Consider the following 18,342-nt stretch of genomic DNA (forward strand, 5'->3'; position numbering starts at 1 on the left):
TGAAAGTAAGATAAAATATAATAAAACAGCAGAATAACTGCATTTCTATATGCCCGGGCATGAAGCTACCCCATCATACTTCTATAAAGTGCTGATGTGCCAGAGAGTGGGCTTTATAGCCAATTAAAAGAAAACAGTATATCACTATCTATGTGGTCTGATATCAGACCTGCTGACAGTAAGGCAAGCTAGATTCAAGACTTTTTTAATGCCGATAAGCATAAAATTTAAGAACAATTTCAAAGCAACCAAATTTGAAGGAAACTATAGTTAGTTTCTTGAGTTATAGCCAAAAATCTGTTTCATGAAGTCACAGTGACCTTGACCTTTGACCTTCAACCACCAAATTCTAATCAGTCCATCCTAGAGTCCAAGTGGACTTTTGTGCCAAATTTTAAGAAATTTGCTCAGGGCGTTTATGACATATCACGGTCACGAGAATGAGACCGTGCAAGGTCACAGTGACCTTTGACCACCAAATTCTAATCAGTTCATCCTAGAGTCCAAATGGGCATTTGTACCAAATTTGAAAAAAAGTCCTCAGGCTGTTCTTGAGATATCCCGCTCACAAAAATGAGACAGATGAAAGAACAGTGACCTTTGACCTATGACCACCAAATTCTAATCAATTCAGTGTTGAGTCCAAGTGGACATTTATGCCAAATTTGAAGAAATTCCCTCAGACATTCTTGAGTCATCACATTCAGAACAAAAGGATGGACGGACAACCTGAAAACATAACGCCTCCGGCCTCGGCTATTGTCGGCACAGAACAGACATAGACGTGAACAGACACTTATTGTAGTCAAGTTTAAAAGTTAGATAATCTACTCTACTAAAAAATGTAAAACTTTCTAGTGTAACACTTGGAAAACAATAAACGTATTATGTTATTATATAAGCATCCATTTGGCTTACCTTGAAAAAAGCTTGTTCATTTGTTATGTTGTTATTCTGAGAGTGTGTCATCAGAAAAAAACTACTCATAATACCCCATTTCTCATAACTATCAATAACATGATTTAAAACATTATAATGCAATTAAGGCCTTTTTTTTAAAGAATGAATTCAGTGCATGAATTCAAGTTTGAAGAGGTGACCTAAGGATTTTATATGGCTCTGGTCCATTGATAGCCTTGTCATAATTGGTGTTAGGAATCATCAGTTCCACCTTTAAGTGTGTAAGGTTGTGTGTGGAAATGTTTTGTTGCACAGCAGAGGTAGAAAAGTTGAAGAACAGTACCCTCTCCTGGTCTGAAGAGCAAGATTAGATTTTACTCACAACCAGCCTATGATGCACTATCTGTGTTTGCACATCAATTCACAAACTTAGGAACAAAAATAGTCAGGTTAAATAAACACTGACACACTGTTATGCCCATTTTAAGTAACATGAAAATCAACTGGGGAAACACAGAATAAACATAACTGGGTAAGAGAGCTCGTTCTCAGTTCTCGTCAATCATATTCTGCTGGTTTAACAGCAGACGATCGCGGTTTCACTGTGACGCTCCCCAGCTGTGAATGTGTTAAAACAGCTGAAAAACTGAATTCCTGCTAAATCTTTCTTCAAATAAATGCAGGCTGAAAGAGAGCACCGCTTTCATTAAAGCACTCCCAGCCACATGTATGTCAGCCTTACACTGGCACTTCAGTGTTTTATCCAATAAGTAAATAAGCAACAAGTTATACTTACATAAAGCAATTATGGGAAAATTACATAATATTTTTGTAATTAACAACTAGTTCCCATGTCCAACCGCATTGTGCAGAATTCAAAAATATAGAAACAACACATTTATGCACATTTACACTGCGGGTGCTCTCTATTCTCTGTTTCTGAGACTCAGGTCACACTGGTTCTGGTTGACAATGCCAATAAAGTCTGTTCAAAGCTCAGCCAGGTCAACGAAAAGGATTCTGGATTTCTGCTTTTACATCATGAGACAATACGGCTGTTGTATTATGTATTTTTGTAGCTGCCAACGTTATAAAACAAGAGAAACGAAATGAAACGATGTGTACATACAAAGGAAATGTCCTCAGTTTTAGTCTTTGTCTATTCTGTCAAAATTTGTCAATACAACTAGCACGAGGAGGCACTGGTGCATATGTTTATGACGACAGGGACGTCTACATGACTGTGAGTCAACTGCCTTGACAAAGTGTTGTGTTTGCATCTATTCTAAATTTCTTAACTCTTGCTCCTGATAAATACCTCCTATATTGAAATTAAAAAGAGACTATAACTTATGCTAAAACTAATAAAAACTAAACATTAGAAAATATGAAACTAATTAAAAATTTAAATTAAACCAAATGGAAATCAAACACTGAAAAGAAAAATACAAAACTGTACTAACTATACTCAGAAGATGATGAATATGGGTTTCTTACAAACTTGGAACCAGATCAAAAATAAATGGAATTAGCTATCAAAACCCAACCATAGCTTTAATGGCAGCAATAAATGTCATTGACTTTTCATACATGAAATGCAGCTCAAAGAGATTTAGCTGTAATACGTTATCCCTAATGAGAATGTTCCATAATTCTGTGTATGTAGTTAAGTGCTGTGTGTGAGTAGTAAACCATATAATATAATTTAAAGGTTATACCATGTGTATTTAATACCTTCATTGCATCATGGCAGAAGGAAATATTTTCTTAAATATTTTATATTTCCTTTGAAATAGTAATATAATATACTTCATGTTGTTTAACTTTTATTTTTCCTAGCAAACTCAATAAGAACTTTGAACCAGCTTACAACAAATTGTGACCAAACACATTGGACGTCATAATAAGTGACCTTGTGTGTACTTGGTATAAAAATTTACATTTATCATACCGTGTGCATGTGCTTATCTACGGTATTAAAAAAATGCAGCTGGATGGAGACTCTCGCTTTTATTTTAGATATTTTATAAAGGGAGACTTTTTGCACATTCCTCTATTTTAAAAAATGTTTCAACTTTCAATTATAGAAATAAAAAGCTTTTTTAACTACAAAAAACGATTTGGTTTTCATTCCTTTGAAACCTGAGCGAACTGACTCGATTTTGTATACAACCCCCCCCAAAAAAAACACAAAAAAGAAAGTTTTTTAAAAAATTATAATTTTGATAATTTTGAATTACTAGTAATGATGAGAATTAGGGAAAAACTCTGGAAAAACTTTTTTCCACAGACATTTCCCTCGCTTTTTTAAAAATCATTTTTAAAATCTGCTAATTTCTTGCTCTTTGTGAAACAGTTCTTACCAAGTTGCTCATTGGATTTTGACCCATGTTAAAAAAAAAAATCACAAGTTGGTCAAGGTTCAAAGGTGTTATATACCTGTAGAAGGCGTCTGAAAGCACAAGAAAAGTGATGTTGCTCCAAGTTTCAAGAGGATAAAGCCCAAATAAATAACAAATAATTCAGTTTTACCGTGATACTGTGACACCGTGCTATTTTTTGGGATGGTTATGGTACCATGAAAGTCTCATGCCTTTGCAACCCAAGTGAAGAAAAAGATATTTTTATTTCTCACATAATAGTTTGATGAGTATCTTTAATTAATAACGTACTAAAGTTTCAGTATCAGTGTGTTCCTGGCGTGTGGGGAGTGTAATACCTCTTCCTGGTCCAACATGTAGAACTGATTTCCGGAGCTCACACGAAGATGGGGGTTCCAGTGGTCAGGGTGTGGACGGTCGTGTGAGGGGCGGTCGTAGATGGGGCGCTCGTGCGGGGGACGGTTGTAGGAGGGACGGTCGAAGGATGGACGGTCGTAGGAAGGACGGTCGTAGCTGGGACGGTCGTAGGAGGGACGGTCGTAGCTGGGACGGCTGAAGGAGGGACGGTCGTAGGAGGGACGTTCGTGAGCAGGACGGTCGTAGGAGGGAGCGTGGAAGGAGTGGGCGTGGGTGCGATGATGGTGATGATGATAGGAGGGGGGGACGGCACACCTTGCATCTGGACGGGAGAAAAAGGGGGGGGGGGGGCAGGGGGGAGGAAACAGAAGGTCAGTTAGGGTCGTCGGTGGGAGCGCTGTGATGCTGTGACACACGTCTGTCCTCATAACATCAGTGTCAGGTGTCATTAGAGCGTGTTTGAGGTCTGCTTGAAAGAGGTCATCAGGTATAATGAGATGATGCAGCACATGATGCTACAAACAGCACCTGATTCTGGGATTGTAGATAACAGACATGATGCATTATTGCAGCGTAGTAAAAATATTTTGGAAATTCACATTCTCAAAGTCAAAGTCAACTTTCAGTTCTGCCTCATGCACAGGACATAGACAGGATTGAAATGCCGTTTCTCCCAGCTCTCCGGTGTAAACATGCAAGCACACGGGCAAAAGAACAGAAACATATTAAAAATTAAGTTTGTACTAAATAAAAGTAATAGCAGTTGAAATTGAAATACAGAGCAGTAAGTTCAGGTATAAATGGGGAGTGAGCAACTATGATGATTATTATGCCAATGGGATGAACAGTGAAAATGTTAGATGAAAAAACTAATGCCGCTCTCACATCTGTCTGTTAAATATGAAGCTTTACACAGGAAATGTTTAGCTTAGGGGGAACAGCTGGCATAGTCCAGCACATAATTGCCCATAAAATTCACAGCTTGTTGCATTTACATTTCATTTTTTGTTCACATTTAAGAAACCAAATATTAGGGGTGAAGCACCGGAGACCCCACAATGCGATATTATCATGATAATTTAGTCACAATACAATATTGTCGTTTTAAACATTTTGCAATATGCTGGGTATTGCAAATATATATATATATCACAATTTAATGGAAGAAATCTTCAACACCTGTTTTATCTAATAAGATAAAGTTTTAAAGATAAAGTTTCTCACTTCATCAATACAAGTTGCCACACGAAATATTGTGATACTATGCTGTAGCGATTTCTTCCCCACGCTCCAAAAAAAAACCCATTACAAATGCTAGTATGCTAGTTCTTGTTTTACCTGTGGACAGAGCCAGGCTAGCTGTTTCCCTGTTTCTGAGCAAAGATATGGAAGTGGAGAGAAGTACTGAGCTTTTCATCTAAATTTGTGCAAGAGCGCAGGTAAACATAATTCCCTAAATGCCAAAACTATTCAAGGTTACAGGGTTGCACAACAAATGTTAGTTTTAGCCCCTTGATGCCCCACAAGAATATACAAAAACTATTTTTTTATGTTGGAGTACGGAGGATGAGCTGAGTCTTACAGCCTGAGGAAAGAAGCTGCTCTGCTGTCTGGTGGTTCGGCAGTGGTTCATTCTGTATCGCAGCAGGGTGAAGAGGCTACACTCAAAAAGGTAAAATGTTCCTCTCTTACAAGCCTTTGGGGGCACAGTTCACCCCAAAATCAAAAATGTATATTTTTTCTCTAACCTCTAGTGCTATTTATCAGTCTAGATTGTTTCGGTGTGAACTGCTGAGTGTTGGAGATACTGGCCATAGAGATGTCTGCCTTTTCTCCATTGTAATAGAACTAGGTGGCTTGTGATGCTCAAAGTGCCAAAAATGCATTTGAAAAACTCAACAGCAATGTGTCACACAAGATAATCCACAGACATTGTTGTAAGCAGGTTGATCGTATGCACTGTTCCTATGTATACCAGAGATGGAAATTAGCACGAGCCACTCGCCAAATGCTGGTAAAATATACAAACGGCTGCGAAATTTGCTTTAGTCACCAAAAAAAACCCCAAAAAAACCACAATGGTGATGTATTGAGGAGTTGATAGATTTTGGAATAAATTGGCCACAGTGGCAGGTGGACAAAGAAGTTACTTTCCAACCCTGATATACACCTATGAAAGGTAATGCACCACAATTTATAGATCCATGTAATTATGAGCCAGTTATTCGTGTATACCCTAAGAAACGGGCAAGGCTGCAATCACGTGATCAATGTGTTGACGGTAGTAAAGGAGGAAGTAGTTTAAAGAGTGAAAGTCCGTATAAGGATGCAGGTGGGGGTGTGAATGGGTCAAACAAGACTGGACTTTCCTTTAGGAGACAGGTGTTCAGAACCGTGTGAAACCAGGTGAACTTTGAATTATTTAAAGGTATGTCATCACCATGTTTTTCCTAAAACTAACCAAAAAAACGGAACTTGCCCAACCCTAACTTTACGTTAAGCACATAATATTGTTAGTAGGGCACTAACTCATTAATTACAATATGGACCATTGTATGAGGATATGTTGTTGCCAGCAGTTTCGTGGAGTAACTATTTTCTTTCGATTAAACTGCATCTGGCGACCGTATCACTGTGCAGAAGGAAGCGTGCATCTACTCATGGACAAGAGGCTCATGGATAGCAATAAATGCACACCTCCTTCTGCACAGTGATACAGCTGGTGGGTGTAGTTCAGTAGAAATTGATGTTGAGTTTTTCAAATGTAATTTTTTTTGGTTTTGGTGGGGGGCACTTTGAGCATCACAAGCCGAGCAGACATCTTTACAGCCAGTATCTCCAACACTCGGCCACAAAACAAAATTAGCTTCATAAATAGCACTATAGTTAAGAAGAAAAATATGTATTTTGCATCTTCCTCAAGAAGTTCAATTCTCATAATTTCCTATCACTAGTCCGGAGGAAATGTCCTTGTTTTCATTTGTCCTTCTTTTCTAACGCCAGTTTTATTCACACAAACTGTCCAGAGAGAAATGTGATGTCTCACTAGACTGAGAAAAGCAAAGAGACATTTGGGCTTCATTTATAAGAAGACACTTCATAGTGACTCTGCAAACACACCCTTTGGACGTGAAATCTATCTCTGTTAGTTTTATAGTCACAGCTAAAAATGATAATTGTCTAATTGAACAAGTCCTAGATCCAGCTCACCACCGAAATCTAATCATCTGTTCCTCGGCCTGAGGCTGTCCTGTCCACCAAATTTAACAGAAATCTGTTCCCGAGTATCCTGAGATATCCTGCTGACAGACAGACAGAGAAACTAAACTATAATCTCCTCGGTGGGGGTACACTATTATCTTTGATATTATCCTAAATTCCGGGGATCAATCAAGAAGATGTGGAAAAAAATGAAAATTATATCTGAGGGCTCTGTGCCTAGGATAATTTAAGAAATTGATCACACAGTATTGAAGACATTAATATGGATTTTTGTTTCGCAGGTAGCTGTTTTACTTTGTCTTAAGTGAAAAATGTGTGGCTAGGGACCTTTGGTAAATGAGGCACTTTGTCTTTTCTTTCCTTTCTGCTGTCCGAGTTTTCTGGCCTTATTGCACAGCTTTAATTTATGTTTTAAGTTAAGGAAAACACACCACAGATACAAAATATACTGTGTCCTGCTGTGTTATTGTAATATGGCGAAGCTTTTATCAGTCGTAACATCTATTAAGTATCTTTTTGCGTACTTTTCTATAGGTTGCAATTCTCTGTTCAACATCTAAGGGGCCTCTCTTGGTGTATCAGTTGTTCTAATATTGACCTTGCATTTCCTCTCCCTCCCCCTAAGACTCCTTATTTATTATCTCTGCTCAAGCTTTAGACATTTTTACTTCTTCTCCATGAAGCACCAGAACAGCAGCATCTCTCACATGCCTCAGATTACGCCACAGAGCATTTTATAGTTTTCAGATACGAAGACAAAAGCAAACGTCTTGAGGCAGTTCTCTCACTCTATCCTGTCTGATGCTGAAATTCAAAGACTCTCCACTTTTTTAGAAACAGACCAGTGGAACATGGCTGGGAACAAGGCTGAATCAATTGCACTAGTTTAAATCTTAATATTCAAAATAAACAAAGACAACAATATCTCCCTATAAGGCAAATCACCACTCCACCAGCATCAGTATTACATGCTCTGGTCCGGAGGGTGATTTGTGAACTAATTTGCACTGAAAACAAGTGCTCTCACCAAGTTAAAACTATATAAAAAACAATGGTAGAAATGTGATTTTGAAAGTGAATCCTGGGGTAAACAAGTTGAGGAAGACTTATGCAGTGTGTGTGTCAGCCAAATACTCCTTTTCCATCACAATTAGTGCATGTATGTGTGATTGTCACACACAGATAAACCCAATAAAAATAGGCCATCGACTCCTTCCTATTGCCAATCAAACCCTCAGCAACAGCGCAAGACTATGAAGCAAATTTTACATAGTGGCCACATATGGAATTAATCAGTGGATAGCTTTTTTTGAGCATTAAAAGTGAAATGACTTATTCCACTTTCAAGATTTAATTCATTCAGTACGATAACATATGGAAACTCTAAAAAAGCCTCAAGATTAAATTATTTGGTTGCCATTTAAGTTCAGCAAAGGCCTAAACCAGGTACGAGATCCGGATACTTTCATACTGCTGAAATAGAGTGTTGTCTGCTTCATATGCTACTGAGCAGCTCTAATCAGAATGACTGGGACCCGGCCTCAATGCTGTATCCAGGTTTTATTATTACATCTATGTTGCCAGAAGACCAGTGTTTTAGTGTAGAAAACAGAAAACATGTTAGTAATACTAAACAGCATTAGAAAGCAGCATGGAGGCCTGTGAAAACACTACAGTGGTTACTTGTTTTTAGATATACTAAGTGAGTCTCTTTCAAAGTCGGTGCAGACTAATTTGGATCCATGTTTGAGCACTGCTCGGGTGGAGATGGACAGTATGATGGTGGCGCGTCACTGGTTTAAGGGGTTAAAATTAGCTTGTTCACCTGCGTGTTATGTTTCCATCAATGCCGATCACAGCCGATAAATAAGCATGACTATTGCAGAGTTATTTGACCTGGCCTATTGTGACCTTTCCCATGAAATTAAAAAGCCAGATATTGGCCAGTGTTAGCAGGTTTTTTGTGCAGTGTAAAAGGGGCTAAAGTAACATTTTCCTTGTGTCTCAAATGTCAAATTCACACTAACAACGTATGTGTATAACAAGCTGGAAGAAACACATAAACATTTTCACACAATCACACAAGCTCACAGACAAAGGGTAAGAAAACTGATATTTGTTTGACCCTCTACTTGACTGACTGAGCCTCTACACTTTAAAGTAAACTACAAACAATCACCTGTAGCCCACAACGCAACACTTCAGCATGTCATAACAGATTATTTTACTGCATCACTTCTCAGATTCTTCCAGACATTTGACGGCTATAGTGCTTCTCCGTCCCCAGCCAGAGAAAAGGACAACAGGCAATCGTCTACTTGTAGCAAAATAACAACTCAGATGATCTTTCAAGTTTCTGTTTGAATTATGAATCAAGCTGCTCAATAATAGATGCACAGCTAATTAATATGGACGATTCAAGGAATGAAAAGGAGCGAAGCATGCAGAGTAGGTTCATGAAACAAACTTTTAATTCTTTTATACATGGATCCACATGTGGTCACGCAATTTTCATCTAACAGAGAGAAGGGAGATGTTTGGTGTCTTGCTTAAGGGCCCTTCAATCAGAGAAATCAATGATGTCTTTCTGAGGTGGGGTGATCACTCAAAACACTCAGCTACCACTTTTTCAAGTCACATAAAGCTGCATAAATTCAGATGCATTTTTTTGTTGTTGTTGTACAAAATCATATGATGTAATATGAATCATGTGAGTGGACAGAAACCCGTGGCTATGAATATGGGTCACAGTAATAAGGCTGCATTAACGGGTCACGATAGCCTCCGCTCAGCTTTTGTGTCTGCACAATTTTTTTTTAAAGAAAAGCAAAAGAGGACTTCAAGTCAGAAAGAGTGAAGCATGTAGGATGTCAAAACAGCCTATACAGAACTTTTTATTAGCTGAGTGATTGATATTTTATTGTATTTAATTTTTTCTCCCACCAGAACACATCAATCCCTGGGCTTGCTAGGACTACAATCAACAATTATTTCCAATATAGATTAATCTATTGAAATGAATTGAAACAGAGGATTGAGATATCAGTTTTTAAAAAAGATCTGTGTACCTGTAGACGGCCTAATTGCTGCAGCTCTATTTGCATCTTCTCTGAATCAGTTATACCACATTGCAATCTTGCAGTATTTTACAGAATTATTAGCTGCACTTGTTTAATATACATGAATAAATAGATTTATTAAAATCTTTGCAACTCAGTAGTGTTTTTCAACCCAACAGAAGGGTGTCTTTCTTTCCTGTAGAAGTCCAAGTGATGCATACAGAAGCAGCACTGCCAGATATAAAACATATCGATAATTAAAATACTTTGTAATCCTGCAGTGGATTTGAAAATAAAAACACAATAAAAATAATCCAGGATACTCACAAGAAATATGAGGTGCGTACTGTGGAGTATTGTGTGATATATTGTCAAGATTATGAGTGGAATGGATGTGTCTCATCAAAACTTTTGTCACGACCGTGGATAAACAGCTGAAAAAGCATTTTAAGGTACAAGGCTTTACACTCTATTAATATGCTCTGAGCTGTAATGTTGCACAGTGGGTTGTTTGGAAATGTTATCTTCAAAGGATACGTGGCAAAACATTTTTGTTGCAAAGGGAAATTCTAAGTGTTGCATCAAATAAAATGTTCTAGCTGTTTGCATGTCTGTATATTTTATCATCAACAGGGGACAGGCAGGTATGGTGATCTATCACTGTTGACTTATTTCACTCTTTTAATGCACTTTGTTGTGCATGGGTGTGTCAACTTGAAGCCACCCTGTAAAAGGCAGATGATAGATGCTGAGTAAGTGCACTGTGAACCGTTGTCCATTATCGCGGGTCTTCGGAGACATAAAACACTGTGTGGCATGCTCTCCCTTTCTCCAAAAAGCACCTAAGCCCTTGAATCCAAACTTTGCAACAGTGCAGAGCAAAGTCATGATGCTGAGATATTCACTGGAGGATAGCAGCGTGAGTCATCCACAGCCCAATCTGCACTACTCTACTGTAGGCCTACCTCTCCACCCCCGAGGCTGCCTATTAAGGGCCTGTGAAGCGCAGTGGACAGAATTTCAATGAGCAGACTCATTCTTCTGTCTGTCCGTTTGTACGTACAGGGTGCACATATACTGTACAGTAACAATTTGGCACAAGCAGAAATGCTGAGATGCCTCTTTTCTCCGCTCATCTTCCTCTACCTCACTCTATCTTTCATTCACTCTCTACGGTCGGCTCTCTGTATTTCCTCTCGCTTTTGCCTTTGTTCCTCACTCTCCTTCCCTCTCTGTGGGCTCTTTTCCTTTTTCTGCCGTCCTTAGCAGTTTACAAAGAAGAGTCCCATGCACCAATCGGATGACTGGTCAGCCTTAGTCAACGTTGTCATTACTGGAACCCGACAGGCCTAATGTTGATTTATACACATCGCTGAGCTCCAAAACAGCGCTAAAAATAAAGCTTGCAATATCCCCGGGCCGCCCGGGGCAGATAATGCACTCCTGCGAGCATGGCGAACCAAAGCATCTTACTTTCTAGGCAAGAAAGCACCACACATGTCATCACCAGGACCTCAGCTGCACCAGTATCGCATATTATTGCCTTCACTGGAAAATATACCCGCAGAATACAGATGTTATTCCGTCAAGAATGAATATATGGAGGGTGGTGAAGATAGATGCGGCGCTGCACTTTTTCAAGCTGTGAGTCAGAGTGGTGCATATGTGCGGTACAGTAAGCTGCTGTCAGTGCTGAGTCAAAGGGGGGATGTCAAGTGTCAGCAGCAGGGTCACAAAGGCCCAGAAGTACGAGGCTTCTCGCTGAACAAGCACATTGGTCATGCCCTCAACTTGTGCTATACGCTGAGAAGGAGCAACTCCAGCTCATTAGCGTTACATTAGTTTTGGCCATGGTGGTGGATTGGCATGAGCGTGCAGCACAATGAAGAATAATTATCATTCAGGAATTAGGCTTTGCTTCATTAAAAGGTAATCAGTATAATTTTTCCGCTCCATAGCACAAAATTACCTAAATATATCTGTGGGGGGTTGATAGGTTTGTTGATCAATACCAATTACTCAACGATTACCTCACAGGGTGGTGAGACCTCTGGCTTTCAAAACTCAATACCAAGCCCGAGCAATTTAAAGTGCTCACAACCTCACCACCTCCCACCATGAATACTCCCCGAATAGCTCGAAGATGAAGCACTGTACGCTGGAATATGAGCAATCAACCAATACCCAATTGCTCGGCAATGAAAATGACAGAGACAGTGCTATTACAGCATTTTGCATCATGACAGTACCTCTACACCAGACATTTCAGTTGAATCTCTGCTTTAATTAGGTATCTCTATTTTGAATATGTGACTTTATTTGTGCCAATTAAAGGCTACCATCACTCAGGGGTACTGGTGGAGTCGGAGGCGGTGTCAGACTTGAGTAGGAGATAAGTTGTATCTGTGTTGCTGCAGTTACAGCTGATTACCTAATGTCATTTTAATGATCATATTATAAAGGCAAGTTTGTTTTTTGTGTAATTATGTTAGATATAATGTGGGCACATTCATTTGACACTTAAACACCTGTTACTACAACTGTTTCCCTAAGTTTGCCTAAGTCTCTTTCATGACACAATGGCAAAGTAACAGAAAAACACACTTTGAGTTTTGGGACATCTATAGTTAATATCTGCTATAGGCCACAGCCAATAACAGTATGTTTTGCTTTGGTTTAGTTTATCGGTATTTTGAGATGTTTTTCTGACTCTTTTTTTCCTCTTTCATCTAAACTGAAATGTACTACTAGTGTTTAGTAACGATGAGGATACTTCATATCACAGAGTGGTAAATTCAGATTATTTTCCGATTATTTCCCAAAATCCAATCTTTTTGACTAGACTGTTCAGTGTTCACATTCATGTTCAGGTGACGCATATCTGACATCAGTGTGCACTGCTTTCAGTCCTCACACGCAACCAATAACGTCACACACACGGATATTAGAAGAATAAAAAATGTCACATTTGCAAAATGGGCATTTGGGGAGAAATGAATGACGCAGCAGTGGAAGCTTCAACTCCTCAATGATTGCCGTAGTGGGAACACGCAATGATGTCATTCTGCAAAATTATTAGTGATGTGCTTCTGTTTGGGAGAGTGTTTGGTGTATTTTTGGAAAAATGGCCTTTTGGAGCAATGGGCGTTTTTTTTGTTTTTTGTTTTTTTTTTAGACAGGCTGTTGTTAAAAAGAGCTTTTGTTGCACCAGCTCTACTAGCAGCCATATCTGGTAGGACTGGGATGAGAGACTTGTGGGTACAGATTGGAGGGTTTTAGGGAGGAACAGATCCTCCAGAATATGGGATGTCCAGGGCTACATACCAGTATCACAAGACGGGTTTCCATTAACCCTAAAATTGCGCAAATTGAAACTGCGAATATAAAAAACGCCTAATAGAAAGACATCCATTTTAAAAAAAAAACTCCCATTTATAGAAATAAAAGCTTTTACACTCACATGAGGTAGTATTTTAGGCAATTCGAAAAAGGCATGTTTCCTAAAACAGCAATGGAAACACTTTTCGCTTTTATAGGTCACATGATGCTATGGCTATGCCCTTGTCGGTAGGAACGGGTTCCCTCAGGCATGATGCAGCAGGTGCTACAAGAGGTGTTATTGCATTGCTTTACTCTCAGAAAATGAGTTTGAATCCACAATTCCTTTGTGAAATCGTGGACTAACACCTCCCAGAAATCCCTTATACGTGGCCGCTTCTACGTATGAGGGGCTTCCCTTTCCATTATCGCTTGCATAACAGGCCTACGTCACCTCCGATTAGAAATAATGACGACTAGTGCGGTGGCTGCAATAGAAATAAACCTGCTAATTTTTTGAACATCCATTGCCGGGATTGTTATTGCCAAAGAAGAAGTCGCATAACATCCTGAAAGAAGTCACCTAACATCACTCAGTGGAAATGCAGTCATCTCTCTGAAAATATTGCTTAAGTTTTTCACAAATCTGTAATGAAAACCCGTCGTCTGCCTCACGACAACGCTGTCATTGCATGTAGGTAAGCTGTCCTGGGCATACAAGATCTGAAAGTTGGACTCTATTGGCTGACGACTGTGTAAGCTATATTGTACCAGCAGCTGGACATGAAGCATGACATTAAGGAAACATGCATGTATGGGAAGAAAACACATGAATTCCAATATGACCGTTTTCACAGTGGTCACACTGGCCAGTGACTGGATATGAAAATGGTCCTGAACTGTTGGAAAAATGTGATTTCTGTGTCCATTACTACTACACCAAAATCAGATCTGTGTCATATGAGAGCAAACAAATCAGATTGCCAATCCAATCCAAATTCATTTATAAAGCACCTTTAAAAACAATAGAGTTGACCAAAGTGCTGTACATCAACAGATGGATGAAACATAGCATAAATAAAATAAATCAGGACACAAAAGACTGTTTGCAAAGAGGCAATAAATTCCTCAGCCACAAACTGGAAACTCCCATAAAGGGTCTGAGAACGCCAAGCAGAATAAATGGATCTTTAAACAAGATTTAAACACACGCAGGGTGGGGGTTGGTCGAATCTCGGTGGCAGCTTGTTCCAGAGTTTGGGGGCCAAATGAGCAAAAGCTCTGTCTCCCCTACATTTCAGTCTTGTTTTCGAGACGACAAGAAGTGATTTGTTGGCAGACCTCAGTGACCGTGATGGAATATGTGGATGTAAAAGGTCAGAACGGCAGATTTTAGCCAGCCCATTCAGAGCAGCATAAGCGAGCAGTAAGATCTTGAGCTGGATTCTAAATTGTATAGGGAGCCAATGGAGAGACGCCAGTACAGGCGAAATGTCCTCTCGCTTGCGTGTTCCAGTTAGAAGTCACATTTCTAATGTGAACGTAGACCTAAGCTGCACAGACTGTACACATCCCAAACAGCAGAACATGCCTCTCCTGACTATCAGAGTATAATGATCCAAAGCAGAAACAGAACGTCCTATTCTTCATCTTACACTGGCCTGAGGGTGGATTTTTTCAGCAGGCGGTCTGACCACTGTCACTACTCTGGTCCTGCGCCCCAATGACTGTGGATTGTGGTGTTGTGGCGATGACATTTAATTTTCTCTGAAAGCAAACAGAGAAGCACAATGGGCCTAACATAAAACAGCATTTCCTGAGACATTTTGGAATTTGCCTTTTGATGACCATTGTGTAGACTGCCAACTACGTATATGAACATATATAAAGCTGTGTTGTGTGAGCTGATGCTTCCCTGCACGACACCCAGGATTTACGTCTGTATATGTGCATTTGTCAACTTTAAACTCAAAGGTGTCGAAAATTATGCACGTTAAATCTACCTTTCAACCTGGGGAAGACGAACCAACAGAGAATTATCACCTGACTCTTGCAGCTCTGTTAGCTTTTTAGCAGCGCACACATCCAACTTTTCCTATCATGATGCAAATTTTGATGCCTTAACTCAGGGTATTTTTCTGTACTGAGTACGAATATATAGAGATGAAACAATTCATCAATTAACAATTAAATTATCAATAAACAGATCTGAATAATTTTTAAGGAAAGACAGTCGAAGTTCTCAGATTCCAGCTTCTTTATGTGAATATTTTCTGCTTTCTTTACACCTGTATGACAGTAAATGGAATATCTTTGCTTGTGGACAAAAAAGACATTTCAGAACATTTTTTTTACTATTTTGTAACATTTTATAAAACAAACAACTAATCGTTTAATCATGAAAATAAAAATCTCTTTCCCAAACTTAAAATGTGTATAATCCATTACAAGAAATGTATTCAGTTTTTTTTACGTGAAGTAACATGAGGCCAGGGATTGCTATGGCACGGAAATCTCCATGCTCAAACATCACTCATTGAAGGTAAGTGCCAGAAGAAATTTTGACACTGACAAAGGAACTGTAATTAACATCGACTGATCACATCATGGCTGATATGCAAACCTCTGAATAAGGTTGCTATTGAAGCTAATATCATACATGAGATCAGCACATCCCTTCTTTTAGCTTCATGTTTTGGTTTTACAAACTACAAATTCCACCCCTTTCAAGCAAAGAATGCCCTGATAAACAACAACAGCACACTGAGAACCTTATAATAAAGTATTTAGCAGCTACATAGCCTGATTTTTTTAGGGAGCATTTGACAACCAAAACAAAGCTCAAATAAGAGTAAATATTGGACTTAAGTTCATCAAATTGCCAGAAACTCAACTCCAGTTACCTGCTTGCTAGCAAATTAGCAACATGAAAAGATGAAAATATGTGAGGGTTGAAGTTTTTCAGTGAGGTGTGGAGTTCTCCTCCAGTAGAAATATTTTTCTTATTATGCACAATGAACAAATATTACATACAGTGAAAAGCATTGTATTTCATGTCTCCATCTGCTGGAAGGCGATCATGATAAGAGTATGCATAATATGATGTTAATTCAACTACAGAGGAGACTTGATCACTAAAATTAGGTGGGGATGAAACTGGATTTATTGATATCGGTGTCAGTTATCAGCCAAATGAGTTGTTTTTATATCAGAATATCAGATATCGGCAAAAAATGCACTGACACCTTCCATCAGCAGCTTATCCTCCATTTCACTACTATATCGACCTTTGCTCAAACTGTACGTAACTCCCCTTTATACTATATTCTTTTCTGATTACTGTAAACTCTTCAGGGCTACTGCAGAGCTGAAACACCAGGTTTCTACAAAAAACAACAATTCACTGAAGCCGAAATTTTTTTTTAAGTGTACAAGACTTGCACTCACCAGCTGCCACTACACTTCAAAGCAATGTATGTCAATATAATATGTGTGTGCCTACATGCAAGTGTGGTTTTGTGTTGTTTGTGTGCAGACCGAGAGCAAAATAAATATGTAAAACACTGCTCTTCCCATACAGTCAAACTGCTGGATGAATCCAGGCAAAAGCTTTGATCCCTTTTTAATTTCACCTCCTACAATGAGTCCACTTCAACCATGAAGGAGAGAAGAGGAGAGGACGAGGGTACAGGTGTGCATGTGCGGGTGTGTGTGTACGTGTGTGTATGTGTGTGTGACAGAGAGAGAGTGGGAGAGGGGGAGAGAGAGAGTATTCTCACCTATCAGATCATTCACCCAGCCCTCACGCGGCGCGTCCCGGGTTCCCCATTGCTCACCCAAAGCGTCCACACGGCGTCACTGTTGCTGCGCTGCTAGCGCCTTGAATCCGCCCCCAACTCCACCACACAGGAAACAAGGTTACTGCCCAAGAGATGTCACTTCCGAAACACCCACTCCCGCTCGCTTGCTCGCGCTCGCTCCCTCACGCCCCCAGCCTATTGCCATGACAACCGAGAAAAGAATAGAATATAAGTGAGTGTTAAAGAGACAGAGGGATCAGAGAGAGACAGGGAAAAAGAGGGATGCAAAGAGAGAGACAGAGAGGGGAGGACAGAGAGGGGGCAATAGGGAAGAGTGAGGAAGAGGAGAGGAAGAGAATGGGCAGAGAGAGAGAGAGGTGAATGAGTGGGCGGGGAAAAGGATGGATGACAGAGGAGAGGGTGAGATTGAGAGAGAGAGAGAGAGAAAGAGAGAGAGAGGAGGCATGTGGTGGGATGTGATCGGGGAGGAAAGGGAAGAGGAGAGAGAGGTGGAGATGCTGTGGACGCCGTGAAGAAGAGAGAAATGAAGTGATGAGAGACAGAGAGAGGGAAAGAGGGAAGGAAAGGGAGGAAGGGAGGAAGGAAGGAGGACACTTTTTTGGGAATAGGGAGCCCACATCTTGTTCCCATAGCAACACAGCCATCCATGAAATACTGACTTGTACCTCCCTCTCACTCTCTTACTCTCTCTGTTTCTGTCTCTCCATCCCTCCCCCTCTCCTTTTCTCTTTCCATCTCCAACTATATGTACACACGCACCGTGAGCGTAAATTGGCACTGAGTATGCATGCAGTAATCCAAGCTCTGCAACATTGTCAAACACATCAAAAGGTACCAAATATACCATCAATGTATCGCTCTGCAGGAATTAATCTGGGTTTTTACACTCACAGTAGCTGATCTTGTACGGGTTCGGATTTTATCAAGTTTTTCTTATGTCTTTTTTCCTCACACTGGCTATGAAGTGATCCATTCCTAAAGCAACTGCACTGTAAAGACCCAAATATGCTGACACGAAATTTGTACGATGCGTCATTCAAGTCCGTCTAAAGAAAAAAGTCTTCATTCAAAATGGCTACAGTCAAAGGTGGGGCGAAAAGCCTGCTGTTACATCGAGGGGCGATACACGACAAATCGTATAAAAGGGAATAACAGCGCACAAAGTGTCCTCAAAGAAACTCATGGTGTTGCAGCTAGTTTTTCACAAAAAAGTCACAGAAGTAACAATGGCTGAATTTGAGTTTTTGACTCACTGGCGCTGGGGACAGGTAGATGAAAGAAAAT

At 39.8% G+C, this 18,342-nt stretch overlaps 1 protein-coding gene across 1 annotated transcript in view; it reads right to left on the reverse strand.

The window, feature by feature from the left end:
- syngap1b (synaptic Ras GTPase activating protein 1b) overlaps positions 1-18,342 on the reverse strand; it is a 181,496-nt gene that overhangs the window by 127,324 nt on the left and 35,830 nt on the right. Inside the window, exon 2 of the mRNA XM_042489498.1 lies at positions 3,620-3,960. Within this exon, the coding sequence (XP_042345432.1) occupies positions 3,620-3,960 (341 nt within the window). The remainder of the gene's footprint in view (positions 1-3,619; positions 3,961-18,342) is intronic.

Source organism: Plectropomus leopardus, chromosome 7 (assembly GCF_008729295.1).
Source record: "Plectropomus leopardus isolate mb chromosome 7, YSFRI_Pleo_2.0, whole genome shotgun sequence".
NCBI lineage: Eukaryota > Metazoa > Chordata > Actinopteri > Perciformes > Serranidae > Plectropomus > Plectropomus leopardus.